Source organism: Gymnoscopelus braueri, assembly GCF_963280865.1.
Source record: "Gymnoscopelus braueri genome assembly, chromosome: 10".
NCBI classification, from domain to species: Eukaryota; Metazoa; Chordata; class Actinopteri; order Myctophiformes; family Myctophidae; genus Gymnoscopelus; species Gymnoscopelus braueri.
The window spans coordinates 31,144,871-31,171,918 of NC_137611.1; the positions used below are offsets into that span (position 1 = coordinate 31,144,871).

The 27,048-nt window shown below is 40.7% G+C and overlaps 1 protein-coding gene across 3 annotated transcripts in view; it reads left to right on the plus strand.

The window, feature by feature from the left end:
- Positions 1–1,485: 1,485 nt before the first annotated feature.
- Positions 1,486–27,048, plus strand: part of LOC308093269 (uncharacterized protein) — a 94,635-nt gene continuing 69,072 nt past the window's right edge. For all 3 annotated transcript variants that reach the window (XM_080439542.1, XM_080439543.1, XM_080439544.1), the window contains exon 1: positions 1,486–1,608. In XM_080439542.1, coding sequence (XP_080295668.1) covers positions 1,536–1,608 — 73 coding nt within the window. In that variant the 5' untranslated portion in view covers positions 1,486–1,535. The remainder of the gene's footprint in view (positions 1,609–27,048) is intronic.

The window sequence follows — 27,048 nt, forward strand, 5'->3', positions numbered from 1 at the left end:
CTCAGTGAAAAAAACTTGAACTTTCCCAAACTTTGTGCGCCGTTTCTTTGCTGGCTCCACCTCCTGTCACAGTGAATTGCTCCTTGCATAGTCGATGCATGGAATCACACCGCTTTCTCACGAAGTGGAACTCTTGATTCTACTGATGATGGTGTGAAGTAGGTGTTAGTGGGCTGTTAGAGAGAGAGAGAGAGAGAGAGAGAGCGAGAGAGAGGGGGGCAGGAGAGAGAGAGAAAGACGTAAGATGGAGGGTGAGAGAGAAACTGCAAAGGGGGAGTGAAAGGTGAGTGTGTGAGAGAGAAAAGGACGAGAGCGGAGAGGAACTCTGGCATTGATGAAAGGGATAGAGCACCGAAAGAGTGAGAAGAGAGGAACAAGTGATACAAATCAGACGGAACAAGGGGGGGATTAGATGAAGAGAGAGAGAAAGAGGGAACAACAGTGGGACAGAGAGAGAGAGAGGGAGTTAGCGGAAAGGGGTGGGAGCGAAAACACACAGAGAGAGAGAGAGAGAGAGAGAGAGAGAGAGAGAGAGGAGAGAGAGAGAGAGAGAGAGAGAGCTCCCAAGAGGGATCAGTTCAGCCTCACACAGAGAAGCACTCTCTGTGGAGAGAGGGATAGACGGTGGGGGAGACAGAAAGCGGAACACAGCCTGTGGGCTCTGGTTGCGTCCTGCCAGCATTGCTTGCCCAACGGTGCGTTGTGGTTGAACACAGACACAGACAGACACAATTGTCGGCGTGAGGAAAAGCAAAGCAGAGAAGAAGGAGCAAAAAAGATGATGATGGGTAGGATCTAGAGAAGAGGGACGGCAAAGCTGATGGAGCGGGCAGAAGAGAAAACAGAGAGACGCTGAGTCAAGAGGGCAAGCTGACAAAAAGTGCACACTGGCCCCAAAGACGGCTCCATCACCTGACACATCAGAGGAAAGCCCACAAACTCAGAAAGAAAAAGAGAGGGGGAGAGAGAGAGGAGAGAGAGAGAAAGAAGATAAGTGAGGAGACAGAACAAGCTGACAGATACAAGAAGTCTTCAGAGAAAGAGAGAGAGACACTGAGGGGGAAGGAAGACAGCTGGAGGCAACAAGCTCGCAGAAAACAATTGTGTCTACAGCAGCAACTCTCTTTGCCCTTCCAGAGGAAAGGAGGGCAGGGACAGAGGAGAAAGGGGGTACAAGAAGAAGGCAATAATAAAACAGAGACTGAGGAAAGGGAAAGAGAAAAAAGGCAAGAAAGTAAGAGACTGTAAAAAAAAAAAAAACAATAACCAAATCCGAAACAGAAGGAACTTTGAAACAACCCTGGAGTTTCTGAGCGGTGCACTGCTCAGCAGCCCAGCAGGGAAGATGTCCAAGTCGTCGTCCCCCACCGCCTGGGCCGACCCGGCGGCGGCTCCAAGAACGCCAACCTACGGAAGGAGCTGCAGGGCAACCGCTCCTGCATGCTGAGGGTCGGGGAGCGGCTGATGAGGGCGGCAGCGAGGGCAATCTGGTCCACCAGTCCCAGAGCCAGGGGGTCGGGGGGCAGCGCCGGTGGATGGGCAGGACACAACCACTGCCCCTAGAGGAGAGACGGCCCAGTGACGGTTTGGGGAATCCATCCACTAAAGGTAAAAAGGGGCTTGAGTGTCATTCATTTTGACAAAGTACATGTACAAAAAGAACTTTGTCATTGTGTGTCAAAAACTACTTTCACTTTTAAATGCCTTTATTTGGAATCAATGACATCATTTGTTTGCTAGCTTTATATTTTAAAGGGGTAGGTTAGGAAAGGGAACCAAAACTATAGAAATGAAACATTATTGAGATGAAAATAGCTGTTTTTAAAATCTCGGTCATCAGTTACATTTCTCTTTCTGTTCTCTGGTATATATATTGTAGGGATTTGGGAGATGATTGTTACCCAGATATTATTTGGACTCTCCTAACTTATAAAACGTACCCGTTATTAAACTGAGCTTTTTAACATTGCTGTTCAGATGAAAACAATGCTGAAGGCGGTGAGCATCACTGTAGCATTTCCTGTCTCTGTCTAGACATTTAATTACATTCTTTTTTTGTATACAATTATAAAAATTAGGGAGACAGGCTAAACGCAATATAGACTCTTCTTATTCTGTGCATTTCTCTGTCATGTCCATTCACTCTCTGTGTAATAGATTTGGTCATTGTTGTACTCAAAGTTACTGGTATAAAGAGGACGGAGACACCTGAATGTCATTTTCTATCTCAGAACTTTTCTGATCTGTGTCCTATTTCTGTTCTTTTCTCTCTTTTGTCTCTTCAAAGTTCTGTGTTGTTGTACTTGTGGTTCATGGCCACAGCCTGTGTGACATACTGTTTTGCCAGTATGTGGAGTTGGTAGATAGTTCTCTCTCTCTCTCTCTCTTTCTCTCTCTCTCTCTCTCTCTCTCTCTCTCTCTCTCTCTCTCTCTCTCTCTCTCTCTCTCTCACTCTCTTCTGCATCTCTTGCTCATCCTTGTTCCTCTCCCTCTCTCCTCCTTTCGGTTCCTAAGTCATTCCCCCTCTCATTTGCACCCTCTATATCTCTGTCAATCATACAGACCCCCCCCCCGCTCTCTCTTTCTTTCTTCTCTCCATCTCTGTCTCTGTCTGTCTGTCTGTCTCTCTGTCTGCCTCTCTATCTGTCTCTGCCTGTCTCTTATCTCTCTCGCTCTGTATCTTCGGTATGATTCACACTATGTTCAAAGTAATGTTCTGTTTTCAAATGAACAGAACATGGCAGATCTGGCCCACGCTCCGTCCCGGACTATTGTTATTCTCGGGGTGAATAATCCCGTTCCAAATGATACATTCAATGAATTTCACTTATTCTTACAAGCATGTGCTTCCGTGATTCAAGGCCTAAAGCTATGTTTGTGTTTGTGAGTGCATAACAAATGCGAAATAATGTTCTCATCATAATCTCACATGATGCTCATAAGTCATAATATGCCGTATATACATGGACTCACCATGACAAGCATACGCAAACACACATGTACGCACGTGTGCACGCATCATCCGTGTTCATTTATCCATTTATAACTCAGAGAGTACACTGTACACATGTACCCAATTAGACCCGTAAAAAAACACAGAGGATTTTACTGTGGATACTGCAGTTTACAATGGCCAGTTCGGGCTGATAAACACGCTGTGACTTTGGGGAGGAATACTCTCATCCTCACAAGGAAAAGCTGCTTAAGAACACACAGAAGCACAGAGACCCCAATTAGACCGTGGATATAGTGGGTGTTCAGAAAAACAGCAACCACAAAATATTTGTCCTCACATTCCCTTCTCTTTGTTCGTTCACACAACACTATAAACCCATCCATGACCACACACCACTGGGAAAAAATAATAGTTTCTTTCCTCGTAATTCAGACTTTGTACACAGATGAGTTTTGTTCACACAATTGCATCCTAGAATATATATATATTGAGAGAGAAAAACTAAGAATTCTGAGAAATGAATTGCGATTGTGGGAACACACGCACGCACGGACGCACCCATGCACGCACGCGCGCACACACACACACACACACACACACACACACACACACACACACACACACACACACACACACACACACACACACACACACACACACACACACACACAACACACACACACACACACACGTACACACACAAAGCTCAACAGTTTCAGTGGCAGAAATACAGCACATAATACCTCACACATCATCATTAGTACAGGATTGATAGTATGTATAACTTGTGCCAGGGTACATACTGTAGTGTGCTAAGGTGTTGTCCTCTAAATTAAACCTTTTATCCTGACCCTAAAACTAAACGGGAAAGAGATGGAAATTTAAGGGGGAAGTTATACAGGTCCCGGGGCGAGGGGAAATCACTTTTCTGCATTAGCCAGATGGCCTCAGCTGAGCACAGTCAGAACACATAGGGGAGCTGTTAGGGGTTGTGCCTTGCTCTGTGACACTTTGACACGTAGGCTACTGTAACTGGTCTGGCCAAGGGTCGAACCGGTAACCTTCTGATTCCCATCAGACGGATTCTCTTCTCACTCGGCTAAGGCCCGCCCCCCAATCCCCCCTAAAGCCCCTTGCTTGGCGTTGCTGTCGCGGTGAAAACCCACAAAACTGTCCCAAAACTCTTACTTTTCAGCATTCAAAAATGCCAAAAATAACAGATGTTGTGAGCTTGTAGATCTGTAGATCAGGGCATGAATTTACAAAAAAAAACAAAAAACATACAGAGTTAAAATATGGAGATAAGAGGTTTTTGCCCCGCCAGCAACGATAGTGAGGACCTGCAAGGTGTCCCTCCACATTGGAGGGATTTCCTCATGTGAAGAAGAACATGGGTGGGCATGCAGTACACACACACACACACACACACACACACACACACACACACACACACACACACACACACACACACACACACACACACACACACACACATTTATGCCCGTTTGGACCCACATACCCGCCCAGTCAGTCAGTCAGTCAGTCAGTCAGTCAATCGATGGATGTGTGAGCAGGTTTTTCTGTCCTGTCATACATTCCTGAGCCGCGAGTCTGCGTCAGCTGTATTGTCCCCTCTAGTCCCCCTGAGCGGGGCCCGGGATTAGACGCGGGCCGGGGCCCTTTGACTGACCCCGCTGCTGATTAGATACATTCCCCCTCCTATCATCACATTCCCCCAACGCGCCACAAGAGCAGTTAATCTGCCTCCAACTAGCTGTCCACTTCAAAAGCCCTCTGCACTGTAACGGAAGAGAGACACACACAGAGAACAGAGACGAGCATCCATGCAGTGTGAGGGAGAGAGACAAAAGGAGTAAGGGCGGGGCAATGACAGAGAGTCGCGTTGTTACTGTAAAATCCTCGGTGTTCATTTAACTCTGAGAGTTACAGATGTAACCAGATGGCCCCATAAGCTCTCATTTGGCTACATTCTTACGCTTGAGTTCGAAATTGCATAAATGAACACAAAATGAAAAGCTACTACGTCCTTTGATCGGGCACACATGAGAGAAAAAGGTGATTGCGTTTTGAATCAGCGTTTTGAAAAGGAAACATTGAAAATAAAGCTCATTATATGCTACTCCCAAATCCATTAGATCCTCAAATCAGTATACAGTACCTACAGTACCTGACTGTATTTAAAATGTATAATTTAGGTGTTTAGCAAATAAAACAATGTGATTAAAAGAAACTAGGATAGCAGGTAAACATCACACCCGCATCTGTGTAGACAACATGCTGTCCTAAATAACCTTCTTAGCATACATTTTGTGGTCAAGGAAAAAGTCATTTCAATAACTTATCTTGATATGTGAGCAACTTAAGTGACCAACATATAATATGTTACAATACTAAAATTTGTGTAAAAAGTCGTATAAGTGTTTGCTATTAGGATGGCATAGATATATGCACAGTCACATTGGGAAGCCAGCCAGTACAACCACAGGCCTGTACTGGTGTGTGTCAGCTCTACCGTAGGTGGCATTTATAAGTGCCTTGCTAAAGGTTTTTTTGACAGTTGCTGAGGGACAGGAGTGCATGCTATGGGCTATATTCACCCAGGTTCTTCCCCGGGGGGCTAGGAGTCTGGGGACTGATGATGCTTGCAAACTTCTGGTGACATGTCTCATCTAGCCTTCAGGCTAATGTCGTCCCACTTATGAGCAATAAAGATATGACCATAAACATTATCCACATGTCTGTAAAGGCTTAGGGCAGGGATTTAATTAGTGTCTTCAGACCATTTGGATTCATCCTGAAAGCCTACTCCCCCCCTGTGTGCCTTTGTGGGAGGGACTGTTACCCCCAACTTAATAGAACCTATTAAAACCTAACCTGTATGTTCAACGTAGTACAGTACTTACTGTACTGTCTGCAACACATAACATAACTCATGCAATATCCAGCATTATTTTTCCAAAGTTGTAACAATCAGCTGCCAAATTCAGCATATATTTTCCATGTGTTTGTTTAAGTCAATTAGATTTCAGAAGACTGTACATGAACAAAAAAATCCTGCACACTGCTCTTGCTCAGCAGCATCAGTTTTGATTCAAATTGACAGACGTTTTCGTCCCTCTGGACCTTCAGAGGGACAAAAACGTCTGTCAATTTGAATAAACTGATGCCTGCCGAGCAAGAGCGGTGTGCAGGATTTTTGTTCATGAAATACTTTTTTCATGATTGCTTCAGTCGTCACTGTCCAACACGCTGCATCTGAACGAAGTGGATGTGCGAATATTTCCTTTGCATAGAATACTGTACATGAAAATTATATCCAAACAATTGGTGACCGATAGGAAACAGAAAATATACGTTTACAGAGATATGTGGATTCCATATTGAGAATTCAGGGAAATCCAGATTCTGGTCAAAGAATGAAGGAGAGGCGCATTCAGACAGTTAGCTGATGGGGAATTGAACAGAACCAAGGAGTACACTGACATGGCTCCATGGAGTGAGACAAAAGTGTAAATACTGTATCTGTAAATCACCTTAAAAGCAACCTTAAGACCAATTGTATTTTTACAGAAAATGTTTATTTAGACAGTGGAAATGTATTATGCTTGCTGGTTCACGGCTGGCCTGATTTATACTTGATTTATACTTCATACTGGTTCAGGTTAATCGTGTCTCACACCAAAAATAGCAGATCTACAACGTGTCGCAGCGTGACACATTTCGAGCTTTTAGATCCGCTATTTTCGGTGTGAGACACCAGCACGCAACTAACTAACTAGTCAGTCATCAGACAATCACATTTGTCAACTAGAAGGACGTGTTACACATAAATAACAAGATGAATCATACTACCACCCTCTCCTTCTCTCCCATCAAATCATTTCATCTTCCCTCCGGTGAGGTGCTGATTTAGTCCAATGACGTGAGCTTCATTGAAGTGGAAAGGACTCCACAGAAACATGCTGTATCTAGTATGGACATGCTTCAGTTGGCAGGGTTACTTGGAAAATATAATTGATTATGCATTACTGAGTGTGTAATGAGTGACCTGATCCACTGGTATAAGTCTTGCTTCTCAAAACCACAGAATATTTCTATCTATATTTCTACCTTATTGCTTGAGTAGCTTCACCCACAATAAATAACAAAAACTAAATATTTTGCTAAATGCTCTCTTTATGTCTCTTGCTGAATTGCTTGTCATTTTCTACTATACTCATGCTTCGTCATATGACGTAGTCACATGACAAAAATAGCCGATCTACAACTCGCAACGCCTCACTGCGACGTGTCATTTGCAACGTGTTATATTGCAACGTGTTGTTGTTAGCGTGTAGAGCAGTTCAGCTACAGTATGTATGTACTATGTAGCTCTAGCATCGTCGGCTAGGCTTCCACAAAAGCAACTCTCAATTCCATTAACATTGGACCCACTTACCTCCATGAACCTTCATACTGTTACTCATTTACGGTAATCTGGTCCAAGAGGGATCTCTGGGAGAGGAGGATTCTAGTTGATTGACTTCTTGGTGCACGAAAGCCTAAAGGCAGAACACTGGATATGTGGATTTCTCAGAACTTCCACCACATGAGAGATTAAAGCCCTGGGGATTGGAACTGAAAACCTTCCCTAAAGATTTGGGTATTTCATACGTACGTACTGTAGGCAATGTCATCCCCTAGAGAAACTGGTGTGTGTGTGTGTGTGTGTGTGTGTGTGTGTGTGTGTGTGTGTGTGTGTGTGTGTGTGTGTGTGTGTGTGTGTGTGTGTGTGTGTGTGTGTGTGTGTGTGTGTGTGTGTGTGTGTGTGTGTGTGTGTGTGTGTGTGTGTGTGTGTGTGCGCATGTGCACGAACGCGGGCGTGTGCACGTGTTCATGTGTGTGTGTGTTTAACAAGCAGAATGACATTTCCCATGGCTGTCTTGGCTTTGTCCGGCAGCTGTCAGGCTATGCATCTCTATCAATTCTCTCACACACACACGCACATAGCAGATTATGGCAGGCTGTGTAACTCAATTTGCACAATGACCACCAGCAGTATAGCACTACTGGGATTCTTACCTCTAATCCCTAACACTTCCTTTTCTACTCATTTCTTTTCATCACCTGTCTTCTCGTCTCCTTTCTTTTCTTCTCACATCATGTCCTGTCCTCTAGCGTTCTCCTCTACTCTCCTCCTCTCTCGTCGTCATCCTCCCATGCCATGCAGCACATGGATTGAAAAATACCCTGAATATTTACTATTGTCAAAATGCCCTTTCTCCAGTTTCTCTCTTTCCACCACTTTCATGTTGTTCTGTCTCACCCAAACCATAGATTTACTCTTGGTCACCCTGCTCACTGGTTTGTATGTTTATATTTCATCACTCACTCGTTCTTCTCTTCTTCCACCTGTCATACCCTCTCTCTCTCTCTCTCTCTCTCTCTCTCACTCTCTCTCTCTCTCTCTCTCTCTCTCTCTCTCTCTCTCTCTCTCTCTCTCTCTCTCTCTCTCTCTCTCTCTCTCTCTCTCTCTCTCTCTCTCTCTCTCTCTCTCTCTCTCAAATAGATTTAGATTGACAAATCAGCTGGCATTCTGTGTGTATGTAAATGTAATAATGTAAATGTGTCTTGTTGTATTGTGTATCGTGACTGAATGCCATAAATGTCATAAAATGGAGCGCACGGTTGCTATATCCATACAAAGTGGTTTCTGGACTTCAAGTCAAGTGTACCTCTCATTGATGTGTATAAATTACTGTTAAATCATGCAGATTGCACTAATGTTTCCTTTACCACGTCTAAGTGCGTGTGTGCCTGCGTGTGAGTGTCTGAGCAAAAGAGAGTTTACCCAATCCAACACTTCGGAGAGGTGTTTACAGTTGCGTTTAGATACATGCTTTCGGTATAAGATTAAAAGCTAGAATTTACCGCTATAACCCCTATATGGTACATGATTTACAATCTAGGCATTTAACTTCCATCTGTCAGAGATCTTGTCTACCTTTTCCACTTCTATCTCTCCCTCTCTCTGCGTTTCTTTATTTCAGTGTCTCCTCTTGGCTCTCCTCTCCTCTCCTCTTGGCTCTCCTCTCTTCTCCTCTCCTCTTGGCTCTCCTCCTCTCCTCTCCTCTCCTCTCCTCTCCTCTCCTCTCCTCTCCTCTCCTCTCCTCTCCTCTCCTCTCCTCTCCTCTCCTCTCCTCTCCTCTCCTCTCCGTGTGGACGGTAGTGGGATCTGTCTCTCTATGAGTTTCACAGTTCATGATTCCTTCTGACTGCAGCGGTGCCATTTCATCTCAAACATCCCTCCATTCATCCCCCCTGTCCTTCCTATTCCCAATCTCCACAACCAGTGGTTTAAAGTAGCTACATGTACTCAAGTATTGTGAAGTACAAATTTGAGGTATCTTTACTTTACTGGAATATTTCCAATTTTCAATGCCTTTACTTCTACTCCACTACATCTTGTACTTTTCACTCCACTACAATTATTAGAAAACTTTAGTTACTAGTTACTTTGTAGATTTTGATAATTATTAGGCCTACAAAACATACATTAACCACTTTAGCCTTACATATACTTCAGCTATTTGAAAATAGCTGATCTACAAGCTCACAATGTGTTGCGATACGTTGTAAGCTTGTAGATCTGCTATTTTTTTGAAGATACGTATACATATTGAACTTGTGAAATGGGGCATTCTGCATAATGAGTACTTTTACTTTTGGTACTTTAAGTATATTTTGATGCCAATACTTTTGTACTGTTACACAAGTACATTTTAAATACCGGACTTTGACTTGTAACTGAGTATTTCTAGATTGTGGTATTGACACTTTTATTTGAGTAAAAAAATTTAGATAATTCTTCCACCACTAAACACAACTTTCTCTCCATCTCTTTGTCCTCATACTCTAACATTTCTGAGCGTGAGAGCCCTGTGTTGTGAGCAGCTGCTTGGCTCAGGAGCCAATGTTTCCCAGAGTATATTTTTGATGATGCGCGCCGGGCAGTTATTTTTGTCACCTTGTACATGTGAATCATATGACCAGTGGTGTAAAGTAACTACGTACATTTACTCAAGTACTGTACTTAAGTTAAACTTTGAGGTATTTTTACTTTACTGGAATTTCCCATTGTCTATGCTTTTACTTCTTCTCCACTACTTCTTAGAGGCAAATACTGTACTTTTACTCCAATACAATACAAACTAACTAGTAACTAAAGTTTTCAAATAATTGTAGTGGAGTAAAAGTATAATATTTGCCTCTGACATGTAGTGGGTTAAAAGTACAGAAAATCGGAAATACTCCAGTAAAGTAAAAAATACCTCAGAATTGTACTTAAGTACAGTACTTTATGTTATCATAGTTACTTTCCACCACTGGTTATAAGTTACAGCTGTGTCACCAAATTAAGCTAATACATGTTAACAGTCCATAAATCTTAGTTTTAGGATCTTCACTTCAGGTCACTCCATTTAGTTTTGAGTGACGGTTCTGCGTTAGTACTTTGAACTTGTTCCATAGCTAAATCTATATTTGTCTCAACCAGCCCCTACATACCATATCAACTAATACCATTGCATGGAAACATATTTATATATATATACTCACACACAATTATTTATATTAGTGAACAACAGCTAATCATCTCTCTCTCACACACGCACGCACGCGCACACGCGCACACACGCACACGCACGCACACACACACACACACACACACACACACACACACACACACACACACACACACACACACACACACACACACACACACACACACACACACACACACACACACACACACACACACACACACACACACACACACACACACAGTGAGAGTGCAAATGTTCACACAGACAAATCCAGTGTTAATTTAACTCATGTGTATACATAACTCTACTCCAGGAGTATACAATAGAACCACAAAACACTGAGGATTTTACTGTGTACATATAGGCCTACATACAAACATAATGTAGCCGGAGGAACTCTCTGAGTTAAATTAACACTGAAGATGTGAGTGTATACATACTGTATTCCCTCCTCACATAGCGTTGCTGTCAGGCAGAAACCTCCTATCTCCATATGTTTTTGTTTTTTTTGTAAATTACCGCCCTACTTCACAATACTACAGTGTCACACAAAAATAGCCGACAACGCAAAATGTTTTGAGTGAAAGTGGAAACAGACCAATGTCTGTTGGTTTTGTAAATATTTAACCAGTGAAAAGTATTATCAAGACCTTGTGACTAAATAGATAATAACAGAAAATGTTTTACCCTTCTTGAAAAGTAACGGTTTTGGACATTCAGTACGAGGTTTCCGCCCAACAGCAACAATACTGTAGTCAGAATTGTGGACAGCGGTCTGCTGACCTCTGCTGAGGACAGGCCTGTCACTGTGAGAGTTTCATTAGTATTTCCAATGTTCAATACTTCTACTCCACTACATCTCAGAGGCAAATATTGTACTTTTACTCCACTACAATTATATGAAAACTAAAATGGGACCTTCTGCATAATGATGAGTACTTTGACTTTTGGTACTTTAAGCATATTTTGATGCCAATACTTTTGCACTTTTGTACTCAAACTACTACTACAATAGGGTATTGATACTTTTACTCAAGTACAAAATGTGAGTACTTCTTCCATCACTGCACACACGCAAGATTTCTCTGTTGCGCTTCTCTTCTCGCATGGACGGGTACACTGTCCGCAATAAACACACACTCACCTGCACAGACACAGTGCACGTACAAATACTGCATGTGACATCTTGGTCGTGCAGTGTAGGTCAGTGGTTCTCAAAGTGGGGTCTGGGGACCCCCAGGGGGTCCTTGGGGGGGTTCTAGGCGGTCCCGAGCAAAAGTAGTTAACATAGCAAGCATCTTAACCACTATATGTTGGCTATTCAAAAATAGCAGATGTACAAGCTCACAGCGTGTCACTTCGTGCCGCGCTGCGAGCTTGTACATCTGCTATTTTTTAAACATTTTTGAAAAAGTGTGGAGAACTACTGATTTTAGAAAGCATTTGTAGAATCGGCCTCAGGTCTTAATGGGATAAAGGAAGAAGGACGGACGGAAGGAAACTTATTTCTAACCTTATCCTCAGCGAAACAAATACAAGAATACAAGAACCGCTGGTCCGCGAAAAAAATGGGGGCGAGCGCATTTTGGGATGAGCTTTCCAGGTTACCTGTACATCTGCTATTTTTGGAAATGTTTTTTTTTAACACAAATCTTCTCTTCTGGGGGTCCCTGGCGCTAAAAAAAATAGGTTGGGGATCCGCGGCCAAATACACATCAATTTGGGGGTGACACGACAAGTTTGAGAACCATAAAAAAGGGGCGGCAGTGGCTCAGGGGTAGAGTGGCCGGGTAGAGTGAACTGTAAACAGCAAGGTTTCCAGTTCGATCCCGGGCTGGGGGGCTCCCCCAGAGTTAGTGTCGAAGTGTCCTTGAGCAAGACGCTGAACCCCTAATTGCTCCCGATGTGCAGGTTGGTGCCTTGCATGGTTTCCTCCGCCATCGGTGTCTGAGTGTGTGTGAATGGGTGAATGTAATGCACAATCTATGTAAAGCGCTTTGGATAAAAGCGCTATACAAATGCACCATTTACCATTTACCATAGGCTATGCATGCACATGAGCTCATAACACCACTGCATCATACTTAATGTACAACTTCCATTCAAACGTTGACATTCACGGTGGTTTCAAGCTAAACCAACCTGAGGCATTTGACAAAGCACTTTATGAAATACGAGCAGACAGAACAGGTTCAACTTTGCTGTGTATTCTCGCATCTAAAATGGCTCGAAAACAAGCCGTCAGGCAATGTAAAATTTCATTTTTGTTTGTTTTTTAAGGTCAAAGGTTTAATTTTATGCATGTGGAAGAGTGCATAAGCTTCCAGCCATTGTTATAAAAACACTGTTGACCTGGTGTGTTATAGGCCAAGGTCATTGTTTCATGTTTTTGCCAGTTCAGTATTTTTTTGTTTGATGGTTCTATCATTTTGAGCACATCATGATGGACAGACTTCTATAAAATCAACTGATCCATCTGTGTCTGTAGCAGTGGTGGAGAAGTACATGTACTGAAGTACTGTACTTAAGTACAATTTTGAGGTATTTGTACTTTACTTGAGTATTTCCAATTTATAATACTTTTACTTCTACTCCAATACATCTCAGAGGCAAATATTGTACTTTTACTCCACTACAATTATTTGAAAACTTACTAGTTACTTTATATTATTACAAAACATACATTAACCACTTCAGCCCTATATACATTTCGTCCATTTGAAAATAGCCGATCTACAAGCTCACAATGTGTCACATTGCGACGCATTGTGAGCTTGTAGATCTGCTATTTTCAAAAGATTTTTATACATTTGAAAACTTGAATGGGATAATGAGTACTTTTGCTTTTGGTACTTTAAGTACATTTTGATGCCAATACTTTTGTACTTTTACTCGAGTAAAGTTTGAATTCCAGACTTTTATTGGTAAGAGTATTTCTACATTGCAGTATCGATACTTTAACTCAAGTAAAACAGTTTGAGTACTTTTTCCACCACTGGTGTGTAGGCTACATGTTAAAAAACACAAACAGGAAATAAGTGCCAAAAAGGTTTTTGCACGACCTGGCTCATTTCTACAGGCGATCATTTTAGCCACAACATAATCCTGTGCACACAAAAGCCTCTGAAAGGTTATGTATCTTACTTGGTGTCTCTGTCCTGATTTGCATAAAACGTAAGGCCATGAGCCTTATGTTTTAGCCGGGACATTTCTGCGAGTGGCGGCAATTCCTCTGACTTAAGTTTTAGCCACTCCACAAAGGAAGACAAGTTCCCACACACTTATGCCTGATTTATACCTGGTCATACGACGGTATCATGTGCAGAAAATAGCTGATCTGCAGGCTCAAAATGTTTCACATCCCAACACGACACGTGATAAATGTAACTTTATAAAAAAGCCTTGGTCCTTTCCCATGAAGCACCTTATACAGTACATTTCTAATTGTATTATTTATACCCCATACTGTGCTCTCATGTTTGGCTCTGCTCTAATACCCTACCCTGTGTGAATGAACTCCTGTACCTGTAAATGAACAAAAATACAGAGATTATAATGTGTAGGTTCACTGAAAAGCTTAACTGCTTTTAGGTCTGCTAGTGGCAGCACTCTAAGGGTGGTAATGTCCATCCAGTGGTGTAAAGTAATGGATGACCCATAATATTTTGGCGACTCCATGACCTTTGCTCTAATGTCACCCTAAGACCAGATGTCCACTTGCAAACAATACATCTCAAAATCCCCATGAAAGTTGATAAGAGCTGTTAGAGTTAAAACTATGTCTTTTGTCGACAATATTGATATATATGCCCTCATATCCTATTTTAGTGTGCCATCTTGGCATAACTCAAGTTTGCCTACCAATCTTATGATTTATTAAGTTCGAGGTTGGACAAAACTAATCCTAGTATCAGGTCTCTCCTTTCCTCTAGAGACTGCATGTGTTTTGAGCTGTACAGAGCGCAGGCCCTCCAAGGTCACTGATTATCTCTGGAGGAATACAATAACAGCTCATTGGAGTTAACTTGACCATCTATGACAAAGCAACAACACCTCCATATTTGCTATCTGGTGCCGGCTCCATATGTTTCCAATCAGTAAAAACATGTCTTGGTCAACGCTTTGTGATCTAATGTCCTAATGACCTGTATCTCTGTACATGACCTATATCTCTGTATGACCTGACATCGTCACTAATGTACTCTGTCAGCTGTCACCCTGTCACAGATAAACCTGCCACATGTCCTATGATATCGAAGGGATAACTTGTTTATGAAACCATAAGATGTACACAAGGATACTATAAGATGAACAACAACTTATTACACCCTGATGCCTGACAGCTCATCAGATATGATCTGACGTCTGAGGGTCTTAACCAATCGTTAGGATCCACCTCATAACTGATGTCCGGACTCCAACTTGTGTATAAATACTATTGCCTGTCTTTGTAATGGCAGAGAGATATTTTTGCTGTACGGTGCCTCGTGGATGGATTCTTTCTCTTAATACAATGTCAACCTTTTAAATTGAGAACCAGCCTGTGTCTGCCTTTGATTTCATCTCATCCTTTTTACACTGGGTTTTCAGCTGTTTAACTACAAATAGTTTTAATTAACATAGAGCAGGATTTACGACCCTTTATAAACTCTATTAATTGGTCCTTCGAACGGTTAAAGGCCTGTCCGACATTATTATCATAATTATTATTAATATTTTTCTCGGACGGTGCGTTTAGAATCAGCCTTAAAAATTTTGATTTTTTTTCACGTCGACTCTGAGGGGCTCCGGACGACTCCTCTTCGCAAGGACTCTTTCCGGTCAGCTATCTTACAAATAGCCTCTTTTCCAAATATTGTTTTTGGAGACAAGCGGCTCACAGACATTCCTCAAACGCGTGGGGATTCTCCGTCCAGCTGACTACAAGACACAGGTTCCCTTTTGGTTCAGTTCCTTGACTTATAATTTTGACATTGCATTAACTTTCACACGAGGCTCATTGGCCGTACTTGTACATATATATATTTTTTTGTAAAATTGTTATCAGTATTGTTGTTACATGTTTTGGACAGATACTGTCAATATATATATATGCGCATATCAGACACACAATATGTGTCTACCAGTGTGTGCATAGATATTTATTGCCTCGTACATTTGTTCCTTGGTTTTTTTTAACTACAGTTGTACATAGATAGGCCTACATATATTCATATCTGTTTTTTACCACTTAATAATCCACAGGTGCCAACCTGTTGTTAGATTATATTGTGTGAACTGTACCACTTAATAATCCACAGGTGCCAACCTGTTGTTAGATTATATTGTGTGAACTGTACCACTTAATAATCCACAGGCGCTGCCTTCTAGCCAACCTGTTGTTAGATTATATTGTGTGAACTGTTTAATAATCCACAGGCGCTGCCTTATAGCCAACCTGTTGTTAGATTATATTTTGTACTGTTTAATAATCCACAGGTGCTGATTTTCTAGCAAACCTGTTGTTTGATTATAATAATCCACAGGTGTGCCGCTTTTTAGCCAACCTGTTGAATGATTATATTTTTACTTTGATTTTGTAAATCATTTAAACCTTGACACACACAGACCTTCCGTGTGTGCCAATCAGAGGGGAATTATTATATAATATAATAATATATAATATAGTCCAGATACACCAATACTGAACCCAGCTAGCCCATCCAAAGTCACTAATACTAGCCAAACTCCGTTTCTGACTCATGAGCTGCAGATCATGAATCAAAAAGGACAGAGGTTAGATATTAAACTAATAAGACCATACTGTCCTATTATTTAGATTTTGTTCTATTCCTACCTTTGGTCAATTAAAAAAAAATATATATGTTTTAATATTTGATTTCATTCCCATTTACCTAGAAACCAGCCACCTTTGCTCCAGGCAACCTCTGTATCACTAAAACCAGCTACAGGCATCTCATCCAATCAGACCCTAAACAGCATTACATCAGCACTGAACCGTTTGTATGATATTTACTTATTTTCTAGGATAAGACACAGCCTGCTGATTTGAGTATTTTAAAGAAACTAGTCATTTAAACCTTCCACTTGGCCACAGACAGAAGTATTTAACCTTGGGTAGGGCTGACGGCCTCTTTATCTCACTCACTCACTCTCTCGGTCCCTTGAACGTGTCAACAATCTGTAGTCACTGTCACTGTTTCTCTCTCTCTCTCCCACAAGCCGTGCATCTGCTCAGAATTGTTTCATTAAAATTTTATATCAGTAAATTGTCTACCAGCCCACTCACTTCATGAAATTCAAATTAGAGGTTCTAATATGATATGTGTCAATATAGTGTTTATGAATACCCATCTTCAAATAATCTGATACCTGTTACATTTATATTTACCAAAGACAATTCAGATTGTTAACCCATTTAGTATTAATCTCTCACATTGTTGTCTTGTTCCCATTTATATGGGTCCCACTTTCAATTGTTAACAGAAAATGTACTCAAATATATACAGAATTAGTCCTTGATGTCACAGTATGTGCTCGCACACCCCATACCACTGTTGTACACTAATGTTGCTTTGTTTGTGTTTAGTGTCTATCCTCCCTGCTGGGGCCCTCATATTGGCTAGACACCCACCTATGACCCCTATGACCCCTATGACGCTGCCCTCTCCTTCTCTGCTGTGCCTAATGTGTGATTAGGACTTGGCTATTCTCCACGACACCCAGGGCACACCAGCATATTAATTCCATTTGAGTATTTTACATTAATTAGTCCAGTTTCTGATGGGTTGGTTTTAAGTTATATATCTAATGTTTTTTTTTTTTCTTTTCTCGTTAGCGGGTAGTTCAAGCTTTTATTTTGTTTTGGTAGCTAAGGGGGTCCTGTTTATGACGACGGGGAAATCTTTTCTGGCATAAACGGAATCCCACCCTTTTGTTTATTTGATCTACCCATCATTTTTGACTTCATGTTAAAATTCCACCCTATAGTATTTGTTGTAAAAACCTTTTTTTTCCACAAATATTACCATCTATATATATTTTTTCATTTGGAAAGGAGGTAAGAGAAGGGTAGAACGAGCGTAGCCATTTGTGGCTCGAGGGTAGAAAAAGAGTAAAGAAAGTGAAAGAAAGTAAAGAGAAGTGTGAAAGAAAGTAAAGAAAGTGAGTTATGTCGTAGTGAAGGTAAAGTGAAGGTAAAGAAAGTCAGTTATGTCGTAGTGAAGGTAAAGAAAGTCAGTTATGTCGAGTAGTGAAAGTAAAGAAAGTGATCAGACAGAATGTAGAATGCAAAGGATTTCATTTTATTTTATTTTTCACCAGTTTTGCTGTCTCAGAAAAGTCTGTGACTGAATTGTTATGAGAACATTCTGACCTTGTGAGGGCCATTGGGCTCAATATAACTTTAACCCATTCCTTCCAATTACAGTAACTCCCTTATAGCAATATCTATCTATCTATATATATATAATATCAGTTCTATTACTGTCAGCCCATTATTAATATTATTTCCTTTATTTTTGCCATAATGTCAGCACCATCAGCATATGTGAATGAGTTTGTTCATCTAATTTAGTAACTTTAACTGTTAAGCAAACTCCAATATCCACAATCCCTTGTGGAGATTTCCGTTTCCGTTAGGGTCTGTAACAGCCACGTTGCTATGGCAACTCATTCCAAAATGACCTCTTATCTACTCCATTACCCATAATTCCTTACAGGCAGTGTTAGCTTCCCTGGTAACTAACACATAACTATGGCAATATCATCCTAATGACATTGAATTCCTCCATTGAATTCAATTTAACCCATCTCAGTTAAATTAACCCTTATAAGATTCAATATGTTATAATATTATTTAGAAAACATTAACACATAATATTACAAATATTATAACGTCATTTTGTTTTATTTTAAATATTTAAATTTTATAAGAAAAAAATCCCTGTTTCATTTTTGCTTATTTTTTTCATTCACATCAGTAAATTAATTCTCTGACACACTATATATATAAATATAGAATATATATGGTATTGTGTCAAGAGGAGGGAGTTGGTGAATATTTGATTTAAATGTGAATAGTTGATTAACTTGATTTAAATGTGATTTGCTTAATATCTTTTTTATGTTGTTTTTTGTCCTTTATCATAGTCATTTAACGATAAATACTAACTTACAGTCTTAGTCACATTCATCCATTTCAGATCTTGCCCCAGGAGTCATTGAAGTTTACAAAACCTCCCCATACATAACCTCCCCAGGGGAGACTGAGGGTCTAAAACTCCGATGGACAACCTTTGTATTATATTTTTCAAGAGTTCTTAACTGTTTTAAACTACTTATGTCTTGTCAAATACATTTCATGTACACTTTCTACACACAGTAATTCTGTGGTTAATTCATTTACAGATTAAATAATCTTCCTGGTTAAATTGAGTGACAGAAGCCTCTCCTCTCGACTGCTCAAAGAGGAAAAGTAGGTCCTATACGTCTGTGTGAGTAAAGAGGCATCACGTGAGTTTTTCCCGCCATAAATTATTTTGCTTAGGGTTAAAATATCTACCCACAGTATTGCTTCAAGGAGAAGTAGGGCTAAAATTCGACTGAGCCTATACACACTTGGGGGCGGGACCTGAAACAACAACTTCTTGGAAACAAGACTATGTTGGCTAAAGTTCCTGGTGGTACATACATTGTGGGATTTTCAGGAAAAGTTAAAAGTTAAAAAAATTCAGATCCTGCCAAGGGATGGCCTTCAAAATAAAATAAAATAAAGAAAGGTTTGATCTGTTCATAATTATAATACCTTATTCTGGGAACTTATGAGGTGATGTCATTTTTCTCATTTAACAGCATATAGAACCCACTTACCATTTTAATTATTCTTTAGTCTATGTAAGATTTCATCCTACTAACGCTGATTATTTACTCATGAAATATAACCATTTTGCTTCCAAATTAATAAACAATTCAGTCCTTTTGAAGAAGAAAAAATGTGTATGTTATCTGAACAAAGAAACATTTTTTTTTGCCCTTATAGTCCTTTAATACAATTTAAAAAGGTATTTAAGTCTACATGTATCTGTTTTCTTATATTAATTAATTAATTACATATTATTTTGACGTCATCTACCAATCTTGTCCACAAGAACTGGGGACTTGTTAGAGTTAAAACTATGTCTTTTGTCGACAATATTGATATATATGCCCTCATATCCTATTTTAGTGTGCCATCTTGGCATAACTCAAGTTTGCCTACCAATCTTATGATTTATTAAGTTCGAGGTTGGAACTAATCCTAGTATCAGGTCTCTCCTTTCCTTTAGAGACTGCATGTGTTTTGAGCTGTACAGAGCGCAGGCCCTCCAAGGTCACTGATTATCTCTGGAGGAATACAATAACAGCTCATTGGAGTTAACTTGACCATCTATGACAAAGCAACAACACCTCCATATTTGCTATCTGGTGCCGGCTCCATATGTTTCCAATCAGTAAAAACATGTCTTGGTCAACGCTTTGTGATCTAATGTCCTAATGACCTGTATCTCTGTACATGACCTATATCTCTGTATGACCTGACATCGTCACTAATGTACTCTGTCAGCTGTCACCCTGTCACAGATAAACCTGCCACATGTCCTATGATATCGAAGGGATAACTTGTTTATGAAACCATAAGATGTACACAAGGATACTATAAGATGAACAACAACTTATTATGATGACACCCTGATGCCTGACAGCTCATCAGATATGATCTGACGTCTGAGGGTCTTAACCAATCGTTAGGATCCACCTCATAACTGATGTCCAGACTCCAACTTGTGTATAAATACTATTGCCTGTCTTTGTAATGGCAGAGAGATATTTTTGCTGTACGGTGCCTCGTGGATGGATTCTTTCTCTTAATACAATGTCAACCTTTTAAATTGAGAACCAGCCTGTGTCTGCCTTTGATTTCGTCTCATCCTTTTTACACTGGGTTTTCAGCTGTTTAACTACAAATAGTTTTAATTAACATAGAGCAGGATTTACGACCCTTTATAAACTCTATTAAGAGCATTCATGTTACCTGGAGAATGACCCCACACTATTTGAGTGACCCGGCCATAACCTTTCCTCTAGTGCCATCGTCTGGCCAAAATGTCAATATCAAAATCTAAAGGGCACATTATGGGTAAGGGTCAAGCCTGTTGCTTCACATAAAAAACTAAACAAAACAAAAACGTCACAAAAGCCATGCTATGAAACTTACTGAAGCATTCATCCACTTTGGACAAGCTGTAAGGAGCGGCATGTAGCTACTAGAGGCTTCTAGCCAGACTTTAGTTTTGTTACTGTATTTGATATTATTTGATAATTCATTCTTTATATTGTTGGTAATAATTTGATGTTAGATGTGCATGATTAGGAGACATGAGGACGCAAGGGTCGAGGTAGTGTCTGCTAACAGTATAGCAGAGTAAGTGCCAGGCAGGCTAGATTAATTCTTTACTGGTTAACTGACTGACTCAATTGTTGCGTGTGTACCTGGTACACTGCCCATCTACCTGACTGATCCACTGACTGCCTGGCACACCAGGACTGGCTGACTGGCTGGCTGGCTGACTGACTGACTGACTGGCTGGCTGGCTGGCTGGCTGGCTGGCTGGCTGACTGGCTGACTAACTGACTAACTGAATGATTTTCAGGCTGAGTGGCTAATGGGCTGGCAGAGCTGTGAAGCAAAGAGCTGCATAGTGTAGCCTAGCATAGTAGAGAGGAGAGCTGAGATACACCTCCAGGGTACTACTGAACTGAATCAATCAGGTCTGCTTTGTCAACCGGAGAGAGAGAGAGAGAGAGAGAGAGAGAGAGAGAGAGAGGGAGAGAGGGGCAGAGGGCGGAGAGAGAAGGAAATTAAGAGATTGACGGAAAGGGAGGAGAGAGAAGGAAATAATGAGAGTGAAAGAGGGTGAGAGAGTGAGAAATGGAGACAGATAAGGAGTGAGAGAAGTCTAGTGGAGAGAGTGAGCTAGAGAAAGCAAAACAGAAAGACATGATTAAATGGATATGAGAGACAGCAAAGAGAAAGCAAAACAGAAAGACATGATTAAATGGAGATGAGAGACAGTATATTAAGTAAAAACAGACAAATGCAGACTCCTTGTCCTCTCTCTCAACTCTGCACTGCCAAATTCTCTCACTTTTATCAGTGTCTCTCATTCTCTCTTCCCCTCTCCATTCCTCTCCTGTCCTCAGTGACGAGGTCTTTGGGGTCACCTGTGCTCAGGGCACCCTTCACCATACATCAGATCAACTTGCAGCCTCTGTTGGGAATACAGCTGCAGAATATTGGGAGGATGACACATGTCTTTTCTCAACGTACTGTTAGCTCTGTGGGGAAACACAATGACAGAACACCACATTTAACCACTCTATTAAAAATAATATAATATATTATATTATATATACAGTGTATATATATATATATATATATATATATATATATATATATATATATATATATATATATACATATATATATAGTGAAAATAGCAGATATACAAGCTCACAATGCGTACGTTTTTTTTAGCTTACCTTACAATAGAGATACAAGTGTAAAACTAAAATGTGAACCGATAGTGTGTAGTTTAATCAGTTTAAATAAGTAAGTTGCCAGTTTTGCTCATGATCACAGTCACACACGACACACAGTTTGAGACACCTTCAAAGCAAAGGGTTTACCAGACAAAACAATTACCTTTTCACTCTATCAGGTCTTTTGGTCATAACTGTACATATCAGTTGGTTGATTGAGTTTGGGGGTTATTGTTCGACTGAAGAAAACGGACCACAGACAAACATGCCACTCGTTTGACCTTTGTCTGAGCAATATTGAACGTGACAAAATAGTCACAAGCATCCCACGCAGAGGATTAAATTATTCCTAAAAACAAATGTAGCTGTCTTTAAAAGAAAGGTCACCACTTCCCACTGGTATAACTAATATGAGCTTTGATGAGGACCTGAAAGGGTACGATAGCTCCATGTCCACTCTCCTAATGCCTTAAGGTATCTTATCTAATGACAATGAGATACTGACAAACTACAGTACCATTCCATACCACTCTGTGTTATGACCACCTGTTCTCTCCTGTTATATGAGGGACCTTTGGATCCTGGAAAAGATGAGACAAAGTAATGGATGAAGGGTGCAGTCAGGGCTTAAACCCAGGACTTCTCCCTTTTTTGTACACTAGGATTCACAAACCGATGTCAAATGTTATGGCTGATTACTTTCCCCATTGTACTAGAAGGCATACTAGTACTTATGTGACATTGTAGAGAAGGTCCTGAGCTGTACGAGTAGCCTCTTATTTTGTTTTTCAAATGTATCCCACTATGTTTTGATGAGATGGTCTTGTACAGGGCGAGCTATCTGGAAGATGGTCTGGGAGTCTGTGTGTCTGTGAGGCGGTAAAAAGGCTTAAACCATTTGCCCAAATATTGAGATGACTGACGTCATAGTACTGACATCATCGATGATGAATAATGTCATAGAATGGCCGTACATCAAGTCTGAGATCCACATGGAAGCCATGCCATTATTAGACCCCTGTCTTTGTTGCAAATTGCAATTTATTTGCAGTTGCTGCAGGAATTGCATGAAATAACAGCTGTTTTATCCTTGTATTGTGATTTCTGAGCAGTAATCGAGGATCTGAGTATCACAGTTTCATCTATCACAACATGTTATTTGTTATGTAATGGTCCAATTCCCTCATGTGTAATTTACAGAGGGAAACAGGAGGGTGGGGGTGGGGGGGGGGTAGGAAAAAGTGAGGGAAGGCCCACAATAGTACTTCCTCAGAAGTACACACAGGAACACCCCCCCCCCCCCAACACACACACACACACACACACACACACACACACACACACACACACACACACACACACACACACACACACACACACACACACACACACACACATGCACGCGCATACACATGCACGCACTCACACACGCACAGTGACCATGTCTTTCCATGTTGTGACCTCCATCGCCACACAGTGCAGTGAACAATGGAGAAATGAGATGAGCGCTCTGTCAGTGCAGTCTTTCAAAGTGTTCAGTGGTGGGGCTGGGAGCTATCTGATGGGAGTAGCGGCTCAAAGCGTCCTGCAGAGAGAGGCACGGAGGTGAGATACGGGGCAAATCCCCTTTACACTGCAGCTCACACGTTCTGTGCCGCAATAATAGTACAAAATAACAAACTGGAATTTTTGATTCGATACACCCCCAAAAATGTACTGATGCTTTACAATGCAGGAGATTGAAGCAATGGTTTTCTCTATATACACTGACCTGTTGCTGTCAACCTGCAAACCTTATTCCTCCAGGGGTAACTAATGTTAATAATCGGTCCAGTAATCATTCAGTGAGAGTAAATGACGGATAGTGCAGTTGGTACCGAACCAGTCTAAGAAGGAGCCGTATCAGCATGCTTGTCTCTATTCAGTGCGGTATTCTCTCTTATCTTTATCTCGATACTGTTACTGAGAAGTGATATAATGTAGATAGAATTGTATGACATACATTTGTAAGTGACTAGATATGGGAGCAATGACGTGCATGTTGTGTGGTTATTAGTTTAAGTACAGTTTACACATTGAACTTAACTGTAACTGATTGCTGATAGTATGCCTACATCGACTTCATAATTGATGTGATCCTTGCTGGAGACCTGTGTTCTCTGTCTTTCTCCTTCCCCACCCATGGTGTCCTCTCTCTATTGTCCTGTCTAAATAAGGAACAAATACTTAGATTTTCACACAATACGCAGGTATTATCATTGAAGCACTCTTAAAGCTGGTTAACCACTTAATCCCTGTTTTATACTTTGGCGTACAATGGTGTCGTGCCAAAATAGGTGATATACAAACTCACAGCGCATCGCATTGCGACACACTTGAGTTTGTAGATCACCTATTTTCGCAAATTTAGAAAACGTTTTAACCTTTTTGGAAATGTATGGAAATCTTAGAAAGTTTTCACCTGCATGCGTGACATGCCCAAAATAGGTACACCAGGTTGAAAGTTGTTGAAAGCGGTCCTTTAACCCATTAAAACCGGGAAAGCATCTGTGTCATTATATACTTTGGCTATTAAAAACATATATATATAAATACAATACAAGATATACAAGCTCGTAGAGCAGATATACAGATATACAGATATACAAGCTCATACGTGATGCGCTATGAGCTTGTAGCTCTGTTATTTTTGAAAATCTAGAACATTTGGGCAAATCTTTGAATATATACATTTTTGAAGCAAACATTTTGAACTCAATCTTTGCGTCTGGGGGTCCCTGGAACAAAATATTTTGAGATGGGGGTCTGCGGCCAGATACATATCATTTTGGGGATCCTTGACATGGAAAAGAACCAGTGATATAGCAACATAAGTTTTTCTGAAAATTGTTAGGATTTAGAAGACATTCATAGAATCGGCCTCAGGTCTTCATGGTTGAATTAACCCTCTGGAATTTACAATGTACAGTAGGCCTATAATCATATCAGCGTCCCGACTACGACCGGCTGTGAACCAAACAGCACAGTAGACGAAATCACTGGCCAAGAATGTTGCCTGTAAACGAGCACAGATTGACACCTATTCTCTATCAGCTGAATTGAACACCTGGCCTATCATTGTGACAGAGTGACATGCGACGCATACACCCACCGCCCCTGCCAAATGAACTGGGACATATGAAAGAATTGTGCTGGCCCCAGTCTATTGTGCTACTGGTCAATTACAATACCACTGGACAAAAGCACAGCAATGCGCTGCATCCCAAAGCCCTTGATCCTTATCGTTTAGTTGGGCAGGCTGTGGGGCTGGGCACATATACACAGTACAGGATGCTGTGGCACGCTGTGCTTTGCTGACTGTGTGTGTGTGTGTGTGTGTGTGTGTGTGTGTGTGTGTGTGTGTGTGTGTGTGTGTGTGTGTGTGTGTGTGTGTGTGTGTGTGTGTGTGTGTGTGTGTGTGTGTGTGTGTGTGTGTGCGCGTGTGCGTGTGCCATTTGGTAGGCAAAGCTGCTGTAAAATTCGGTTTGCTTGGTGGTGGGGCATTGTAGGGTCATTGCTGTGTACTGTAAGTATGACTTCAGACATGTGGTTTTATGTAGACTTTTAAATATCAACTGTAATATATTGGAAAGCAATGTCATTTTGGCCTTGTGTCTTGTACGTGGTGTTTGATTGTGTATTTATTACATCGTGTCCAGTTTTATCGACCACAGTGAAGGAAAGTGTAAACCACGGTGGTTCTAATGTGACCGGATGCAACCGACCCAGGCTCAATGCTCTCTTGGGTGTCTGTGCATTGTAAACACTATTATCAGATTTGGGATGCAAAAGTACAATGGGCTTTAGTTCAGGATTGTATAAAACCTTTTCAACTAATTGTTCTCAAGTGTTCAAACTCAACTGAGTCAGAGTTTAATGATGATATACTATCACTTGCATTTGTATAATTCTCACCTCACAGAACATGTCATTTTTAGAGTGTGTTGTTTTTAACATGGTCATGGAAGGCTAGAGTATATGTTTCACTGTGCATCATCCAATGTAAAAGAGCATCTATAAATACATATTATAATCTATGTAACCCTTAGATATCTCATATTGTGAGATTACACCCCAGATGTATGTTTATTGTGATATTAAGCATTATGCCTTCACATAACAAGCATACCAGTATGGAGGATGTGATAAAACTGTAGCATTATTAAAAAACTACTTTTAGAACATAACTGCCTTCTGGCTTGGGTTTTGTGGCAGTCATATACTGTAGCTTTCTGAAAATAAAGTTGTTATGCATTCCTTACACATATTAATACCTCAGATATGAATACAAGTCCAATTACATGGGCATCTAGTCAGTCAACTTACGTAGATGTGTGAGCAGAGGCAGATCTCAAAAGCTTAAAGTGGCTTTTCAGAATGTTGTTCAGCCGGGAGGAGACATAAAAATGGATCTTGTGTGTAATGTGTGGATTAGGTTTACAGTGTATTCTACCAGCTCAGCTTTGAGTCATTGAGGTGAATAGGTTCTGTGAGCATTTTACACCCTTATAGGTTTGGTTTTATACCAGCTGTTGCAAATAAAATGCAGCTGTATTGAACAAAGGCAAAAATGTGTCATAACATAACATTAGCTAACCCACAACACAAAGGTGTGTGTCTGACTAAATTAAGCCAGTGTTATGGAGCAATTACACAGCCATTCAGCACAGAATTGTTTATAAAAAATAGCTTTGAATCCAGCATTGTAGTTGAGTTATAACTTAATCACATTAATGTTATTATATAAGCATCCCAACCCAGTTTGTGTGTAGATCTTTGTCAACACACCTCCTCTTTCATTTTTAAGTACATAGCTAGGGTTAGGACTGTTCAGACTTCAGACACACGCAGAATATCAGAGACAGTTAT